Source organism: Taeniopygia guttata, chromosome 3 (genome assembly GCF_048771995.1).
Source record: "Taeniopygia guttata chromosome 3, bTaeGut7.mat, whole genome shotgun sequence".
Lineage (NCBI taxonomy): Eukaryota > Metazoa > Chordata > Aves > Passeriformes > Estrildidae > Taeniopygia > Taeniopygia guttata.
In genome coordinates, this window is record NC_133027.1 from 91746781 (window position 1) to 91764666 (window position 17886).

The following is a 17886-nucleotide window of genomic DNA, read 5'->3' on the forward strand; positions in this document are numbered from 1 at the left end:
AAAAATAGACCATGTTCCCCCACGGGCTCCTTAATTAAATCTCTTGGCCCTGTTCTCTTCAGCTCAAGGTCACCTGGAAGCGCAGCCCTTTCAATACTGCACTGGTATTTCAGCAGGAGAGCAGGGAGCCCCAGGGCTGTAGCCACAGATGTGCTTCCTGACTTTGCCCTTTGCACGTTGCATCTGGGCTAAGCCTGGGAAGATTTTGGACAACAGTTTGGCTGTCAGTCACAGGGCTCCGAGCTTACAGGAGCTGAAGTACAGTCACAAAGCTTTCTTAAGCCATTCACTGATGTAAGTGACATAAATATTCCCCTTTTCCCTCAACAATGGGTGTTTGGTTTTTTTTTTATTTGCTTGAACAAGGGGCTTTAGTCTACCAGATGGGTCCAGGCTGTATATCCTTGAGATCTGCTCCTTAGATGAATTTTCAAAGCTTACAAGAATAACTTCATTTAAATCTGTGGCCTCCAATCTACCCTTGGGTGAAGTGTGAAGACAGCAGCTGCACTCCAAGATCTCTTACACCAAATGGATTTTCTGCTGTGTGTGCCACTGGGGCTTCAGGAAGGAAGGCATCATCTCCTTCTCTTTATTCACTTATTGAAAAATATTGTCAGCATGGTGAAAGCATTTCAGTCTGAAATATATGAAATAGGCAATGTTGCTTGCAGAAAACAAATTCTGTTTTAGACACAGAATTGTTCCCACATTATTGTTAGGTCAAGAATGAAGAACCACATGTTTTTCAGGAATTTAAATTACATAAAATACACAAGTAAACAATGATTGCTTTAGATTTAAATTGGATTACATTCAAATGAAGTTCATGCCCTATCTTGCTGTCTTTACTTACAGGAGTAGTATTTATAAATATATAGTAAAGCACGTCAATATTCTTGATTGGAACTTATTTTACTTACAAATGACTTCATTAGCAAGTATTGTTCTTATCTTCAAAATGTTTCCATTTCTAAAAATCCTCATACATTTGCAGGAGGGGTAGAAATGATGGGAAAGCTTTCCAAAACTAAAGCCAGCTGAAAAAATCAAGGGATTTTGGCTGCTTGTGAAAGACCAGAGCTCTTCCACCCAAATGTGAAAAGATGGCTCTCTTCATGTGGGTCTCAGAGGAGAGACACATTTACTGTTCCCTGAACAGCTGCAGCAAAGCCCTTGGCTGCACCGTGCACTTGAGACACCTCCCCTTGAGCACTGGCTGCTTGGCCACTTAGGAGTGTAAAAACACCTTGTGGGGTAGAGCATTTTCTAGTGCTGTCAAGCTGTGCTCTCTTACAGAGGGCTGGAAAAGTAGCTACACCCAGAAACTCTCTTGTGCTCAGATGAATGAATGCAGATGCACCTAAATAAATGAGAGTCTATGAAGGTGATGAGGTTGGAAGGCAAATCCTGTTTTTCTGATGCAAACCAAGCACCGTTTAAATGTTTGGAAGAATCAGATTGGCTGTCACTATTCATCTTCTGCAAGGAATATGTTAGTCCTTCATTTTGGCATGGCTTTTTATAAAGCCTCTGGTCTTAAGGACCCAAAGTCACCTCATGTGGGTCCTAACAAAGGCAAAAAAAGGTTTAGGGATTTAAATGAAAATAAAATTGGAGCTTTCATTGCCAGGCAGTGAGGCAAAATTCCTCTGCCCTCAGCTGTGTGCACATACTCTGCTTGAAATCTGGAGCTGTAGGATATTGACAGCAGAACTGTGGGAATACCCAGGCACAGTTCTGGGAAAATCCTCTATGTCCTAAATTCTGTGACTTTTTTTGTGACCAGACTGTGATTGCTGTTAAATGTCAGCTATTAATTTTTTTTTTTTCCTGAGTTTATTCTTGCTGTTTCTGTTGTTAATACATGAATTGCTCTTGTCCCAGCTCACTGCTGGGGTTCATCATCCAGCAGCTGAGTGAGGGGGTTGGTTTTGTTTCCACATGTGCTAGAGCCAAAGAAACTTCTCAGCCATGTTATGTGTGGACCTTCACATTTAATACTCCATCTTTGCAACTCCAGGTATGCTTTTATGTCTTAGATTGATATAAGGCAGTCTGCTCTGTTTCGGGGTATTTTGTGTGCAGTTTTCTTCATGTATACAGCACTGAAAGCACCCTCTTGCCACCAGTTGTACCTTCATAGCTCAGGGGTCTGGGCACTGAATATTAAGGAATGCAGCAGGAGCCCCCATGTACCTCCATGGTGCAAACAGTTTCTTCCCAGGAGCCAGACTGCTGAGGCCAAGAAACAGTTAATTGTTGTTCATTTTATTTACATGATCAAATTTAATCTCTTGTTTTACTGTTCAGCAGAGCTCTATAAATCTCACATGACCCCACAGGACTTACCCAGCTCCCGAATTTCCCAAACCTTTCCACTGCAGATTGTATCACAGCCTGTTTCAACATATCCATCCCCCTTAGTGTGAACAAAAACTGCAGTAGGGAAGTGGGGAGGCTCTTACAAAATGTTTTAAATTCCATCCTTTCAGGGCCAGCATCTGTGGGTTGATGGGGGTTAATGATGCAAGTGTAGGACCCAGGGAAGGGACAACATTCCCATAAGGAACCAGAAAACTTTCTACTGCCAAACACAAATTGAAAGGAAAAGGTTAGCAGCCAAAGCAGACCATCTTGCATGCCCTTGCAGGCCTTAATTCCTTCACAAACATGGGCAAACCCAATAAAAAGAACTAGCTAAATAAAAATCCCCATGCAGAGAGAAAGATTTTGATCCTCTCTTAAAACAGTTTGAGCGGAAAGGATTTTGCAGCTTCTCTGTTAATCTGCAGATCACATGGTTGAAAGCGATGCCCTTGAGGCACTATCAAGCTTGTTGTTGAATTGATTGGTCAATAAAAAAAGAAAGGAGAAATTAAAAAAAAAAAAAAATTGAAGTTGTGCTCTTGTATTAGTACAGCTAAATCCTCGACTGCAAGTCTGGGTAATCTTGCCTGGAGGAGTGCACTGGGGGTTTTTTCATCATCCTGTGAAGGCTGAAATGGACTTCTGAAGAAAGAGAGGTTTCTAATCAGCCTTCTTTGAATTTGTATTACTGATTCCTGGAAAATGAGTAGCAGCCAGGAATTAGTTGTAGGTGTGAATCAGAAAGCAGCAGTGGCCTTTGAAAACAGGTGAATAAGTTTTGCATACCTGTGGGCTGCTAATATGCATTCCTGTGGCTAATATAGTTTGTTACTTAGCCTAGAAATGTCAGATGCTTTCAATATTTGACTTGTACAACTCTAAGTGCATTGTAAGCATCCACTGTAATCCACCTTACCCTGTTGTTCCAAATTTATTGGTTTTGATACAAGTATCCACCAGTAGAGAATGATAGATATGACCCAAGGACCTTCCCATTTAATCTTCCAGTTGTGCCCAGTGAAGGAAGCTTCCAGATCCTCACCCTTCTCTGAACAGCATTTGCATCTCTGCAGGGTTTTGGGAATGGATCTGGACGGGTCAAGGTTCCAGTTTCCCTTCAGGGAGATGAGCTGTTTAGTGGAAGGAATTTTTGTTATTGTGACTCTGTAAAAGAGCCTTGAAATAATGCAATTTAAACTTATGAAAGGTTTAGTGGTTTAAAATTGGGTTCCCAGCCCTTTTTGTTACATAAACTGCCTTTAAAAAAAGATACTCTACTGTGGCCTTGAATTGTGCCTGCTGCATTTTAGGTGCTCACACGTCTATCTGTGTGTCACATGTACAGAGAAAGAGGGGAGTTAAAAACTAAATAGGGTCCTTTCTTTTTATAACATGACTATAGCTATTTCTTTTTTTCTTGAAAGGAAGTAAGCTTTTCAAAGTTCATGAACTCTCCTTCAGCTTTAAATCCTGCATCCACAGTTTAAGTTCCTAGCAGAGACCACAACACAAAGTAGAAGAGAGAGGAGTAGGAAGTGGCAGAAAGTGAGCCCTGAGCCGAGGCCATGGCAAAGCATGAGACATCCTTGGGGGATACTCAAGGCACCCTCAGAAAGGTCAGCCTTTTTTTGTTTTGCTTGTTCATTTTTATAGCTTCTTTGCCCCTGAGAAAACCCACTGGCCGTAGTGGGGACGTGCAGGAGACTCATTTTGGAGAGCAGTTCCTCAAGGTCATGGGCTTTGACTCAGGCCTGCAACCTCTTGTTCCTTTGCTATTTCACCGATGGTGCTGTATCTTGACATGACGGTGCCCTCACCACAGATGGCTTCATGCACAAGGGAAAAAGCCTAAGCTGGGAAGTTCCCTTCCTTCTTGCTACCTGCTTCAGATGCTATATGATATAACAAGCAGAAGTCTGGGTAGACAGAACATGAATAATCAGTGATAACCAAGAATCTCAAAGACAATGAGATAATTCTTAAATACCTCTTTTTGCTGTCCCTCATAGCTGAAAAAAAAAATCATCCTTCCATTAAAATCCAATTCTACAAATAACATCATCAGCCCAGTTTCATAATGCTTATATTTTGTCAGCTGCTGATTTGACTATGACGACTTAGTTAAAGAAGATTTCTGCTAAAAATATATCAGCCCACTGCTTGAAATGCTTTTACCACCAGGCAGAAATGAAAGGATGAGTATTATAAATATAATGAATAGTTTTGTTTACCACAAATACATGTCAAGAAGGGAAATGTTGTCTATTTACATTCCTGATGCCCTCACGATCGCAGTGTATTTTACTCGCCTATTAAAATGTTTATATTTAGCAAGCGCTGCATTAATTTAATTTTTTTCATTTCTGTTGAAGGTCCTTACTGGTGTTACACAGCTCAGGGGCAGGGGTAGGTGTGAGTCCTGGGCTTCAGAGAAATCTTGCAAATGCAAACCATGCAGAAAAAACTGAAATGCCAGCTGAGTGTGTTGACAGCCTGTAACAAGCAAACCATCAGGGGAACACCTTATTCCTGTCTATCACTTTGAAATCAAAGCTTTGACAACATTGATGCTGATGAGGTTAACTGTGTCACTGCCAATTTTTTCCACATTTTTCCCTTCTGTCACAATCAACAGCGATTCCACACTAAGCCTGTAAATGTGCTACTTAAACTCACAGCTTGTTTCATCCAGTTCTAGGAGTTATCAGGACTAGTGAAGATGGGATAGCACCAATTTTTAACATACAAATGAAGAACTTCACATCTGTTTTAACTGTGAAGTTATTCATTATTACGTTCAATTTAACTTTTAAAAAATTACTTTCAAATTAAGCAAAGTTACCATCAAATTTTCTCCTGACTTGCAGACTTACAAAAACTGCGGCAGAAATTAGCTCTGCTTTGTGACAGGCCAACGCAAATGTGCTCCCTTTTCTTACTGTAATACTCGTGGGTTTCCTTTCTATCATCCATTTAGCCTAAAAATACCTTTTTGCAGTTTGTGGGTTTCCTTTTCATCATCTATTCAGCCTAAAAAAATTCTTTCTCCAGTTTGTGAGTTTCCTTTCTATCATCCATTTAGCCTAAAAAAAAATATCCTTTTTCAATTTGTGGGTTTCCTTTTCATCATGCATGTAGCCTAAAAATGTCTTTCCTCAATTGTCAGGCTGCCTTCTTGCATCATTATAAGAAAATTGAGGATGAGCTCTACTGGTTTGCATTTGCTGCCATTGATTTGATCTGTGTGTAATACAAGAGCGTGGAACTCTTCTGACGTTTTGTGCTGACTTTGCAGAGGCAGAGAAGACGTAGGAAAGGTTGAGGCAATGTGGAGCAAGGTCTTTTTAACAACTACTATTTAATGCTCTCTTGCAGAAGCTCAATTCCCTTTCTTTGTTGCAACCGAGACAGCCTCTCTTGGTTTGTGAAGGCACAGAAGGAGGCTCTTCACTCAGGGCTCATTATGGTTTGGAATGCTGAGGGGTGATGATTAACCTAAAACAGGAGATCTGGAGGAGGTTTGGATGTGGATATGGAGTGAGGGCTGGACCAGGAGCTCTGGCATTCTTGAGAAGACTGTGCAGAGGGAACAGTTTCTTTCTACAAACCTAGGAACAGGAAATGCAGCAGACCTCGTGGAGCCTGGTGGGAATGCCCAAGGAAAATTAGCCATGCAGCTTTCTTATTCCTTGCTGTGTCTTGAATCCCTCAATAAATGTTTTGCAATACTTCCATTTTATATTTCTATTCCATCTCAGAGAAACAGAAGGGAGCAAGAGCCCCAGAAAAATCTGGCAGAAAAGTATTTAAGATGCCAGCCACTTCTGTTTGGTATTTCCACACTCACAGCTGCCCCTCCACACACTGCTGGTCTCTCCCGGAACCACTGTCACTGGCTTCTAGCTCCACCTGCAAATCTGACCCCACTAATGGCAGTGGTGACACTCCCTCCGACTTGAAATGGGGCGTGACTTTCACCTCTAGCTTCTAAAATTGGCCATTAATCAGATTTAGTGGCTTAGGAGCAATGTAAAGAAACCCTGGTTGGAATCAAATTGAAGAGAGGCTGACTGATCACCGTTTCTGCAGTGATAGCCAGAGAATATTTTGAAGGCCTGAATGGATTTAGGATTTGAGTTCTACTGGAAATCATGACACAGTCAGAAATCTCATCCTGCAGCTAGGCAGATGCCTTTAGTTTTTCTCCAATATTCTGGCCTCAGAATGCAAACAGCTTTTCACAAGTCAAGATGTTTTCTTTAATCCTCTCTACTAATACCTGGATTTCTTGTTCTGAGCCATCAAAATCCAGCTATGTCAATGGCAAGCGAGGTTGTAGGATATTTTGGAGCAGGTATCTCCTGGAAGAACAGGGAAGCACTAAGCCCTTTCAGCAAAGCCCATACCCTGATTTAAAATACCCTGTGAAATGCCAGCCACCCTTTCCCAAAGAAGACTAATTCAAATGAAACTGACATAACCAAGACCTGGTGGGATGACAAACAGTCTGCCTACCAGGCAAGGACTAACAGATCTCATCTTCCACATCATAAGACATGCTTGGGAAGGTTACAAGTCCTGTTTCTGTACCTCAGAGAGAGAAAAGGAGGGACCAGGGAAGAATAGAAAATATTTAAGCCACAGGACAGCACTGGCACAGGAACAAGCTGCTGTTTCCTAGCTGGGAATCTATTTGTGCCAGGAGTAAAACATTTTCCAGGTATTGGAGAAGAGAGGGTGTGGACTTGGAACTAGTGGGAACACAATAAGCTTAGTGATTCATAGGATAAAGCTTGTTAAATTATAAATGATGCTACATGAGACAGGGAGCTGCAATAACAGGGAATTTGATTCACAGCAGCCTGTTCTGTCCAGGTCTGTGCTCTGTGCTGCCAGTAGACCAGTAGACGTGGTGCCAACTCCCCTAAGAAGGTTTCTTTCTTCACCCTGCATCTCTCTGCCTGGTTGCTCTCCCAGATGAACAGAACAAACATTTTTGCCTTGGATGTTTTTCTGTTTCTGTGGGAAAGCAAAAAAAAAGGGAAAAAAAAAAAAAAAAAGAAAGGAAAAATGTGTGGGTACATAGGTGCAAAAATGACTGCGAGGAGATAACACATTGAGAGGTTTGTTTTCTTTCAGCAGTAAAGTAAAATGGATAGAAAGTCAAGTTTTCATTACTCTGAGGTGACATTGTTACAAAATGGCTGGCCTCTTGTATGGTGCTTGTATTTTGTTCGGTGTGGGTGCCTGGGGAAGCGGCGGGTGCGCGTTGGAGGAGCCTCATGGAGCAGCCGTGTTGTCTGCCAGCTGACGGGACAGCACTGACCTGCCTTGGACTGGGGTGGGCTGGCAGAGGTGCAATGTGACAATATGGCAGCACTCTCACCAGCACTTATCCCAAAGCCCCAGGTGTCCTGGAGCACAGGCAAGGTGCTGGTCCGTGCCCTGGAATACCTGCAATTTAGGCAGGAAAAAACAAGGGCAAGATAGGAAGGAAGAGAAGGATTTTATCTGTGCTGTGGAGATTCAGGGAGACAGATTGAGTAGTTAAACATGGAGAAGCAGTCCCATCAGAGGGTATCCAGGACACCTGCATGGTGCTGAGGGTTAGAGCCAGCAGCAGGAAACCCAACACCTGCAGCACCTCGCACAGCTCCAGAGATCTGTCTTCAGGCGAGGCAAGCAAGCCCTGAGAGTAAAATGAGTTGCCTAAGGTGATGCAGGAAGACAGGAACAAACTATTGCCTGCCTCTCCTGAATTCAGATTTGCAAGATGTTGGTGCCTGTCTTGTCCAAAGTCACTGCCTGGCAAGCCCTCACCAGTAGGCATTACTCTTTACTGAATATTAAGCAAGAATTTGGACTGAAATTGGTTATTATCACTATACTCTGTCAGCCTCGTCTGTGGAAGTGGGCCCAAAGGCTTGAAGCAAAATGCTGTGGGACTGCAGCAGGAGAGAGATGAGGTGTCTGTGCCCTGGGTTAGGGCTGACAGACCCTACAGAAACACAGATCTAGCTTTTTGGCTTAATCCCTACCACAAATGTTTAAAAGGTGTTTTTTTGGAAATGAGAACATTGCTGAAAATCTTGTGGATAAATTAGTTCCGTGCAATAGGATGTGGTGGAGAATTGAACAACAGACTTTCCTCAAGACTTTATTTAAAATCTATTTTAAAAATAAATCTAAATTAAAATTCTGAGTAATTTTTCATTGTTACATTTTATGCCACAATGTAAAATGTTTAAATAGGATTTTTTGTTATGAAATGACTTAATTTCCTCTCCAAGTGCTTTCAGATCAGTTAAAATACAGTAAGAGCAAAACCAGGGCATGTTTAGTTATAGACAGTATTAATTGTGGTAAGCTCTTTGTCAAAGAAGATGGAGATGACAGAAATCAGAGAAGTTGGAGCTTGTAAGGGCCATTGCTGAGAGCCCACAATCTACAAAAACTACATTCCCAACTCCCTTCAATTTCTCACCAGCTGTTGCCTGTCACACTGACTGTGGGCAGCACACATGTGACTTCCCTGGCTTTCTGTGGGGATCTGCCTTCCAACACTCCATCCTGAACACAGCTTCAGGGGGAGCCTGCTGGTGTCAGTAACACACACATGTAATGGTTTCTAAGCATCCCCTTGCAGCAGGTTCACACTTCTCATGTCACTTAATTCCCTGCTGGTGTTAGCAAGCAGTTCCTGGTCGAGACTGGGCTTTGGGGTTAATGCCAGAGCATTTCCTATAACGCAGCTGCCAGAAGCAACTGTAGGGAAGGCTTGTGAAGGTGGTGAAAGACATGGCTAATGTGCTGGACATGTGAGCTGTAGCAGCTCCCCACTGGGCAGTGGTAGCTGTTGAGGACGTCCAGCAGGGTAAAGGATGTGTCCTGTGACAGGAGGATCCTACACAGCCCCAGAGCTGCCTTGTGCCTGACTCCAGAGAGGCTGAACACCCCTTGGAAAGCTTCACCCATGGGAAGCCAAATGAGGGGCAACACTGGGGAGCAAAGATAACACCCTTTGTCTGTAGCTGCACTTCATCTCCCCCTTTGACAGTGTTTCTTCTTCTACCAACAGCCAGACAACAGCAGCAACCCAAATTCCACCTTTAAATGGCCCAGCATCCATCCTGAGAGACTTGATTCAAAGTCTCTCCCCAGGTTTTCTGTGGTTCTGTGAACACCACACCACCGTGGTAATGCTTTCAGTCATACAGGAAAGAGGCACAAGGAGTGGGATTGACCAACTCTGACTTTTTTAGTAAAATACACCAGTGCAGTCATCTTCTGGCTACAAATATCTATGGGAAGAGTAGATGTGCCCTTTAATAACAGGGAGAGTGCTTAAAAAAAGAACATTTTATTGCTGTGTTGCCTTCTTTCCAGTAAATTGCAACATTTTCATTTTCCTATATTTATTATATATTGAAGTGTTTATATCACTGTGAAGCAAATATTTACTTTCAAAGGTCAGTCACTGTATCTCTCTTCCTCTGGGGACAGATGTAGGTCTCTCTGAGCCTTTAGTATCATTCCATACAGATTATATAATGTTCTTACTAAGGGATTCTTTACTGCATCTTGGCACTACTGAAATAGCAGATGCAGAATTCAAAGTATAATAGGCAGTGCCTTTCCATTAGCTAGTCTCTCTTTGTATTTCCCTATAACATTCAGTCTGTGGTGCTTCTGTATGAGCACTAGCATAAGGGACGAGACTGTCTGCAGGGAATTTGATGTAAATGACCCAAGTGCCTGGAGTTGTACCTTACATTGTGTAGGAGACAGAGCACAGCCTGGAACGTGCTGTACACTGCATGTTGTAGCAGTGTTTGGGCTTTTTTCTCCTTTTCAAAGAGCAACGTGGATGTTTGTGTGTGAACCTAGATGATTTCCTTTTCTGAAATGGAAAAACCTAGGTCCATATGAAATTTTGAGGCTGAATTTGTATAGGCAATTACCACAAGTATAAACACAAATTGAATTAATGTAGCGTCTGTAAATTCTGTAGCAATCACTTTTTTTTTTTTTCATCAAATTTTTCAATTCAAAGAGCTTAACATATTGCACCTCTACTTTGGTCTTTCTTCTGATTTGTCATCTCTGCAGGGACTGTAGATGTAATAAAATGCAGTTTAAGTTAGAAGTACAGAGTACACTTTGGAGAGCTTATTCCAGTTATATTAGAGATTCCTAAGGCAATTGTAGGATTTTGATATTTGGTTCAAATTAACTTGAATGAGTACAGAATGCAAAATATCAGCTAGTAACAAAAATATAAATTTTGCAAGGAATTTATTACCCTAAGTCCTCAATACTATCTTAGGCCTGTTTCTGTTCTACTTAAACAAGTGCAGGTTTCAGTGGGCCTGGACCAGACCTTATACTTTTGAAAGTCTGTCTAGTATCAGTAAGAGCAGATTCATCATGGTTTAACTTTCCTTGACCATTCCTGAAATTGTTAATTTTCAATGTTCTAAAACATCAGGAGTTTTAAATCAAAGCTTTTTATAGGTTTTCCTAAGAAACACCATAGAGGGAGAACTGTTACTTTGTACTTCAGAACAATAATTCCCTTTAAAACATAATTCTTTTCTCTACAGGATTTTTATTGATAACAAGGTTTGTTGTTGGAAATTCATGACACTGGAATGGCATTTCAGCCTAAGCAGTACTTTAAGTATTTCCACACTCACAGCTAGAGATAGGAAAACCCTATCCCTATGATGTTCTATTCCACATTAATAATTGCAAAATCCGAAAAAAAAATTTAAACTCATTCCCTGCCATCTACAAAATATATGTAGTTTATCACACTGTGTGCAAATCAGTAACCTTTATTGATTCTTGGGCACAGTCTTCTATTAAATAAAGTTGAATCAGCACAGCTGCGAGGCACTTCTGTTTATGACTAAAACTTGATGTAAAATGACTTGTCTGGAAGAATGCTTTTTGCTATTTCTCAATCCATGCTAAGTGCTTTACAAATACCAAACAATCTCAATAAACCTGTCAAGTTCGATCACTTGCTGCACAGTCTCTCTCCGGTTACAAGCTCTGACACTGTTTTTAGCTTGATGCAAAATAAGACACGTCTGTCACTAAGATGCCAACTGATGGTTCTAACAAACCAAGAAGGGTAACTAAAAAAAAAATTAAAAACCCACAAGAGCATGGAGAGACAGGACAAGGAACAATGGCTTCAAAGTGAGAGGTAGTAGGTTTAGATTAAATGTTAGGAAGAAATTCTTGACTGTAAGGATGGTGAGTCACCAGAACAGGTTGTCCAGAGAAGCTGTGGATGCCCCATCCCTGGAAGTGTTCAAGCTCTGGTTGGATGGAATTCTGAGCAACCTGGTCTAGTGAAAGGTGTCCCTGTCCATGGCAGGGGTTGGAATGAGATGATCTTTAAGGAACCTTTCAACCTAAACCATCCCATACTTCTCTGAAAGTCTCTTCATGTTGTTTCTTTTTCTTTTTTTTTGGTTTTTTTTTTGCACCCCATTACCACCACTGGCTCATAATTTAAAAAATTGTAAGAAAAACATCAAAAGTCTGGCTGGAATTTACTTGTGAAGATTTTTTTTTAATTTGCAGAGACTGACCAACAGTCAATAAATAAGTTGCTGTTGTCAGTAGAAGCCCTCATGCCACCTCCACTCACTTACAGGTCTGTAATTATTCAGTTCACACTGGATATGCTTAGAAAATGAACCAAATTCCCTTCTAGCATCCCACCCTCTCACTGATGCATCACCTCCCACTTTACAGCTAGTGAGATGATACCAACAGACACAGCGCAGAACCACTTTCCCACCCCTCAACATCTATGTGTATTTACCAATTAGATCAGTCTCAAAGCCCTAATCAAATTATCCTGATTTTGGCTCAAGCTTGGTGCTACTGCTCTGCCAGGACAAGTGTAGCAAGGGGTTCAGGCAGAGGAGAATATTTTAACCAGATGCTTGAAAACTAGGTCCACAGACTTAATCTTGTTATTCTGGTACAGAGGCTATGCCAGAAATATTTCAGCTTTGGGTTATGCCTCAATCTGGGAAAAAAACACAATTTGTGAAGCAGTGACCAGTGCTAGAGCCAGCCTGTGCCAAGTGAGACAGGAGTTTGGAGCATGGCTCTTTGCCAAAATAACTTCTTTTTATCCCAGCACTCCATTTGCTGGCCAGGAGCAGTGTTTTCCTGGAGCTGTATGCTACGAAGGGCACCACCAGCACAGCAGCAGAGTGGGAAGGTTGTGGTTGGCCTTGAGAGTATCCCCACACTTTTACATGCCCTTCTGGAAGAGACCAGTTCCTGGTTTATCTTTTCCTCCTAAATACCAAAGTGCACCATTTTCTTGTAAAGCTCATTTCCTTCTGTTTGTGAGCATCGTTGAAGTGTCCAATATCAGCCTGAGTATTAGCCATGAAATTAAGCTCTGCCTTTGCATCAGCTGAGCTTGCAGATGAGTTGCTTAAGCTTGGTCCTTCACACTGCTGTGACCACACAGCTGGTGAGACCAGGTGGCCTCCTTCTCCAGCAGACATTTGGGCTCCTACACATGGTGTGACCCATCACAAAATGCCAGCCTCCCTCTGACAAGGATGTGGTGATATGTCCAGTAATGAAAGTAGAATATTGTGCCAGTAGCTGCAGGGCTGACTCCTCGAGATGGATTTCTTCCTGCTGTAGCTTCAAAGAGGAAAAGCAACCACGAGTGAGGGCACAGCTAATGTGAAGGCATGAAGGTCACATATTCCCTCTCAGATAAGAAAAACAGCAGATCTGTTGCTGAAGCTGCAGAGGAAATGCAAGGAGCTGTCTGCTTTCCCTACACATTTCTAAGCAAGTAGGGTGTGATCCAGGAAGTATCTCTGCCACCCAGCTGTACCTGCTCAGCCCATACTCCTGATGTCCTGATGGAGAGCACCATCAAAGAGAGGAATGGTCTAATCTCCAATACATAGCAACTTCTATTTTAACAGAGTTGTTACTGCTAAAATTTTAGAGCCAAGCTCTGCCCTGACTTATCTTGTTTCATAAAGGCTGCACATATTGCCAAGACAGGACAGAAAACAGCCCCCGGGATCCTGCCTTCTTTAGAGCAGCTCTGCTGAAAGGGGCTGCTTTTGTCCTTTTTCTGTAATTGAGCACGATGGCATTTGCTTTATGGCTGTTTACTTGCAGTCCCCCACAACTTCCCCACCTCCTCTGCACCTGCAATTAGGTTTTCCTGCAATGAGCAAATCTAACATTTAGTGAGCAGTAATTTGCCATGCTTGAATCAAGCAAAGAAATAAGCCAGTGTTGTTGTTATAAAGACCTGACAGATGGTAGGAGGGCCCACCTTTCTTAATCAAGGCATGCTCAGTAATCAGAGCTAGCTTGAATTTTTAAGAAAAAAGAAACCCTACAAAATCGAGGCTTAATGGGCTGCATCCTGACCTCTGGTTAGGACCAGCTCGGGGTTTTCCTTCTGTATCAAGAGGTATAACAAAGATCAGAATCTGACCTACTTTGTGGAGAAGTTGTAAATACCAGTCAGGTCCTACCGTCACAAAATTAAGGATTCTCCCATGTAGACTTCTCCCAGTTTAGCTGTAAATATTATTTCATAGTCTGAGCTATAGTATGCTGGAAAAATCATTAGCCAGTAAAAATCTGCAAAGTTTCATAGCCTTTAATTTAATTACAAATGTGTTAGATGAGCATCCAGCCCTCCAAGCAATACAGCTGAAACACAGGACATGAGGGGCATAGACTTGACCTTGACCTTCTTCACATTAAGCCTTTCAATTCTAGAGAAGAATGAATGAGTTTCAAGATTGTTTCTGGCAGCAGATAGCATCTCCTAAGTGTCCAGCTTCTGTATGAATTGCATTTGAAAGGCCAAGAAAAAAGGAAGGATTTGCTTTCTGCTATGTAGGAATTACTATCCCGAATGAGACTTTGGGTGAGGACAAGGACGTAATAAAAGCGCTTTTGTGAGACTGGCGTTTAAGCACTGCTCCTAACCGCAATGTTTCTTTTCCTTTTCGCTGTCTTCCAGGCTCACAAAGCAGCTGAGTGCAAATCCTGATCCGCAGCGTCCCCAAACACCCCCACAGCTAAAATGGCGGAAGACGCGGATATGCGCAATGAGTTGGAAGAAATGCAGCGGCGCGCCGACCAGCTCGCTGATGAAGTGAGACCAGTAGCTAAACTGGGAACTTGGGCTGGGCTTGGTGTGAAAAACACAGCCAGAAATAGGAGCTGATCCCGCAAAGGATTTCTAGAGCTCTTTTCCATCAGCTTTACACTGAAAACAGAATTGGAAATTAAATGAGCTGGGGTAAAATTTAATGTTGTGTTCAGTCCAGATTAGGGAATTTATTGATTGCGAATTTGGTTTAGGTATTAGATTGTGCATCAATTTGACTGGCCTCAGAGCAAAAGGCAGCAATTTAATATTTTCTGAGGATTCCTTCGATTTGTCAAACCTATTAAATGTTAGAAGTCACCAGTTAGGTTTCTGAAGAGTCATAGCTGAAAACCACAGGCTTTATTTTTAAAGTGGAACACCCATGGTTCCAAGCAGCACTGCTGCAGCGTGTGAGCAAGGGGAGCACAAGCCTTGGAGACAACAGCTGTCTTGAGGCGTGCTGCATTAGCCATCCATAGAGATGGAGAGATCACCAGTGCCCTGCTGATGGCCTGATTTGGAGGGGAGGGAAAGCGTGCAGGAAAAACATCCTGTCAGCATGAGCCTGCATGTTAGCTTTGGAAAGCGTAACTTGCCAAATCTCAGTGATTTTTCCTGTTTTCTTTTCAGTCCCTTGAGAGCACCCGTCGAATGCTGCAGCTTGTTGAAGAGGTAAGGACTTGCATTTCATTTGCACTTCCACTGTAAGCAGAAGTGATGGGGAGCCTGCCACTGGAAGTGGCTTTTTTAAAATCCACATTGCTAGGGCCTGGCCATGGCTTTACGTGCCACTGTCCCTGCTCATCCCTACCCCTCACTAGGGCCGTGCAAGACACTGTTCCCTGGTTGCCAAGGCACCGGTTTGGTCATATCTGAGGATGCATTGAGACATGATTCTGGAGATAAATGAAGGAATCAGCCTCTGAAGGTGACCTGGAGTCAGGGACAAGTGGCTGAGTTTGCTGCAGAACTCTAGGAGCCTTGTGCCAGAACCACTCTCACATCCTTGGCATAACACTGCAAGAGGGGAAGGTGAGAAGGGCCCTTGATCCATTTTCCCAGTCTGCTTTAAATACTTCTTTCTCCATAAACACTTGCAGCTATTTATAGAATACTGGTCAGCACAGCATTTAAATGCTATTTCTTTGTGTATCTCTGAAATATTTATCAGGATTTCAAGGCTCACAGGGTGTACTAGATTGACCATTTTGGAGCTGGGAGTTCTCTGATTTTCCATGGTGCTAAGAAAGGGGACCCTGCCTTGGTCCTCATAGCTAATACCTGCCTGGAGGGAAAAAACCAATTCAGTCTGGGAATATTTCACCCTCTCCACAATAAAGGAGTTTAAAAGTTGGAAAATCTCAACTCAGTTTAGTTTAGAGTGTTCAGCCATCAGGTGGTGGAAAACTTTGCTGCTGCCTGACAGGACGTATTATTTTCAGACACCATGCAAGCCGTGGTACCGGAGCTGGTGACATTTTTAATCAGGGTCATCAGCACTGACAGTCCCAGTACTCCTGACAACCAGAGGAGTCTCCAGCAGAGACAATGGGAAGAAAATTACATCAAGTCTCATGTTCAGGAACAAGCACAACCCCAGCCATAGGCTTTATGGCCTTGAAATCAATCACCACTGTGAAGATCAATGGAGTCCAGTGGAGACAAAATTAAATTTCCATGTACAGACAGACAGATGGGTCACTGAGCATAGTCAGCATCACTTCTCCTCCACAAACACTTTAGATCGGGGCCCCTTGCAGCCGAAACACACTCTTGTCTCACAAGCAATCTGTCCCTTTTTGCTGCTCAGTTCCCTGGACACGCCATTCCTAACCACCAGTTGACGTCATCTCTGTGCTGGATGCAGCTCCTACTGAAATCTATTCAACAACAAGGAAGAATACTCATATGAGTACCCCCACAACACAAGGCAGGAGAGCCTGCTGCCCCAAAATGCCTGGGATCTAAATAGACAAGGCAGATGATGAGTGGGAAGGAGAGGCACAGGAAAGGGAAGTGATTTGCTCGGGGCCAAGCCATCAGTAAATATCAGCCCTGCCTCTCCTGAGCCGTATTTGTGCGGCCTATGCACTGCTTGAGTCTTCCTAACATATTGAACCAGCATATTGCGAATGCCACTGGAATTTTAGTACTAAATCACAGCAAATGGCAAAGTGGGAGGAGAACTGGGACTGCTGAATTTACCAATGAATTTATAGCACTCTTTGGAAGATCTCAGCATTTCTGGACCTGGTGTTTATTCAGATGCCACAGTATCTTCCTGTCCAAATAGAGAAGCTGCTAAAATTAGCACTAAGTAGTCAAGGGAGTTCTTCTAAAATGAGCTGAATATTATTTTCACTAATGTGACTACAGGAGACCTTTAAAATTCTTCTGTGGCCTAAACAGCTGGTTGATTATTCCAATCCCTTTTCCTAGGTACTTAAAAAAAAGTACAGCATTTAGGGAGTGAGAGATTTTATACCAAAAAGACAAATGGTGAGAGTATTTGAAATTGAACTTGCACTGCTCTGATTTAATAAACCCCCAAAATCCAATTAGACTTCCTCACTTAGCAGAACCTGTCTAGTAGATAGAGATAGGAAATATTCAGGGAAATAATGCTTTTTATGCTATTATCTTGATACAGCAGATCTGTTCTTCCTTTCTTAGGAAAAGGATGCCTCCATGTTTAAGCATTATCACTGTGTACATTTGTATGGATTGATACTGGGGAAATACAGCATAAACAGACTGACTGGACTCCATCCTGGAGCCAGAAGAGTGCTGTTCATCCAAGGAAGCCCTGTAGCCATGTAAGACCTAATTGCAGGTCATAGCCTGGGGACATGTCCCCAAAGGACATGCCCGGCTTGTCCCAGAAGACTATTCAGAGTTTGGATACTAAGCCCTGATGCTGTTCTCTGGGAACATGGGCAAGGAAATCCAAGGATGTTATTGCTTCTTGGTTTTATAAGCCAGCTTAGCAAGAAGCTGATTTTTCTCTGTCCTGGCACAACAAGGGAGGCAAGAAATGTTACAAAAGCAGCCATGGCTTTGCCCCAAGGCAGCTCTGTACTGGAATGGCAGATTCCAAAACTAAGTTTGCTCCATGGTTCCCATCATGCCCAGGCAGTGCAGTTAATCTGCACTGACCAGTGCTCTTTTGAGCCACTCAGTGCTATAAATACCTGTGTTTTATGATGATGCTGTGAAATGTTTGGGCCAAAACATAAAATAAAAATTAAGTGAGGCAGAACAAGTGAGACTAAATACAGTTTGTAGCTGACCTTCTTTTCATGTTCAAGCTTTTTACTTCTGAGACAACATTATGCAAT

The 17886-nt window shown here is 42.5% G+C and overlaps 1 protein-coding gene across 2 annotated transcripts in view; it reads left to right on the forward strand.

Moving 5' to 3' along the window:
* SNAP25 (synaptosome associated protein 25) overlaps positions 1–17886 on the forward strand; it is a 61724-nt gene that overhangs the window by 18335 nt on the left and 25503 nt on the right. For both annotated transcript variants that reach the window (XM_002199070.7, XM_002199062.6), the window contains exons 2-3: positions 14417–14551; positions 15179–15220. In XM_002199070.7, the coding sequence (XP_002199106.1) occupies positions 14480–14551; positions 15179–15220 (114 nt within the window). In that variant the 5' untranslated portion in view covers positions 14417–14479. The remainder of the gene's footprint in view (positions 1–14416; positions 14552–15178; positions 15221–17886) is intronic.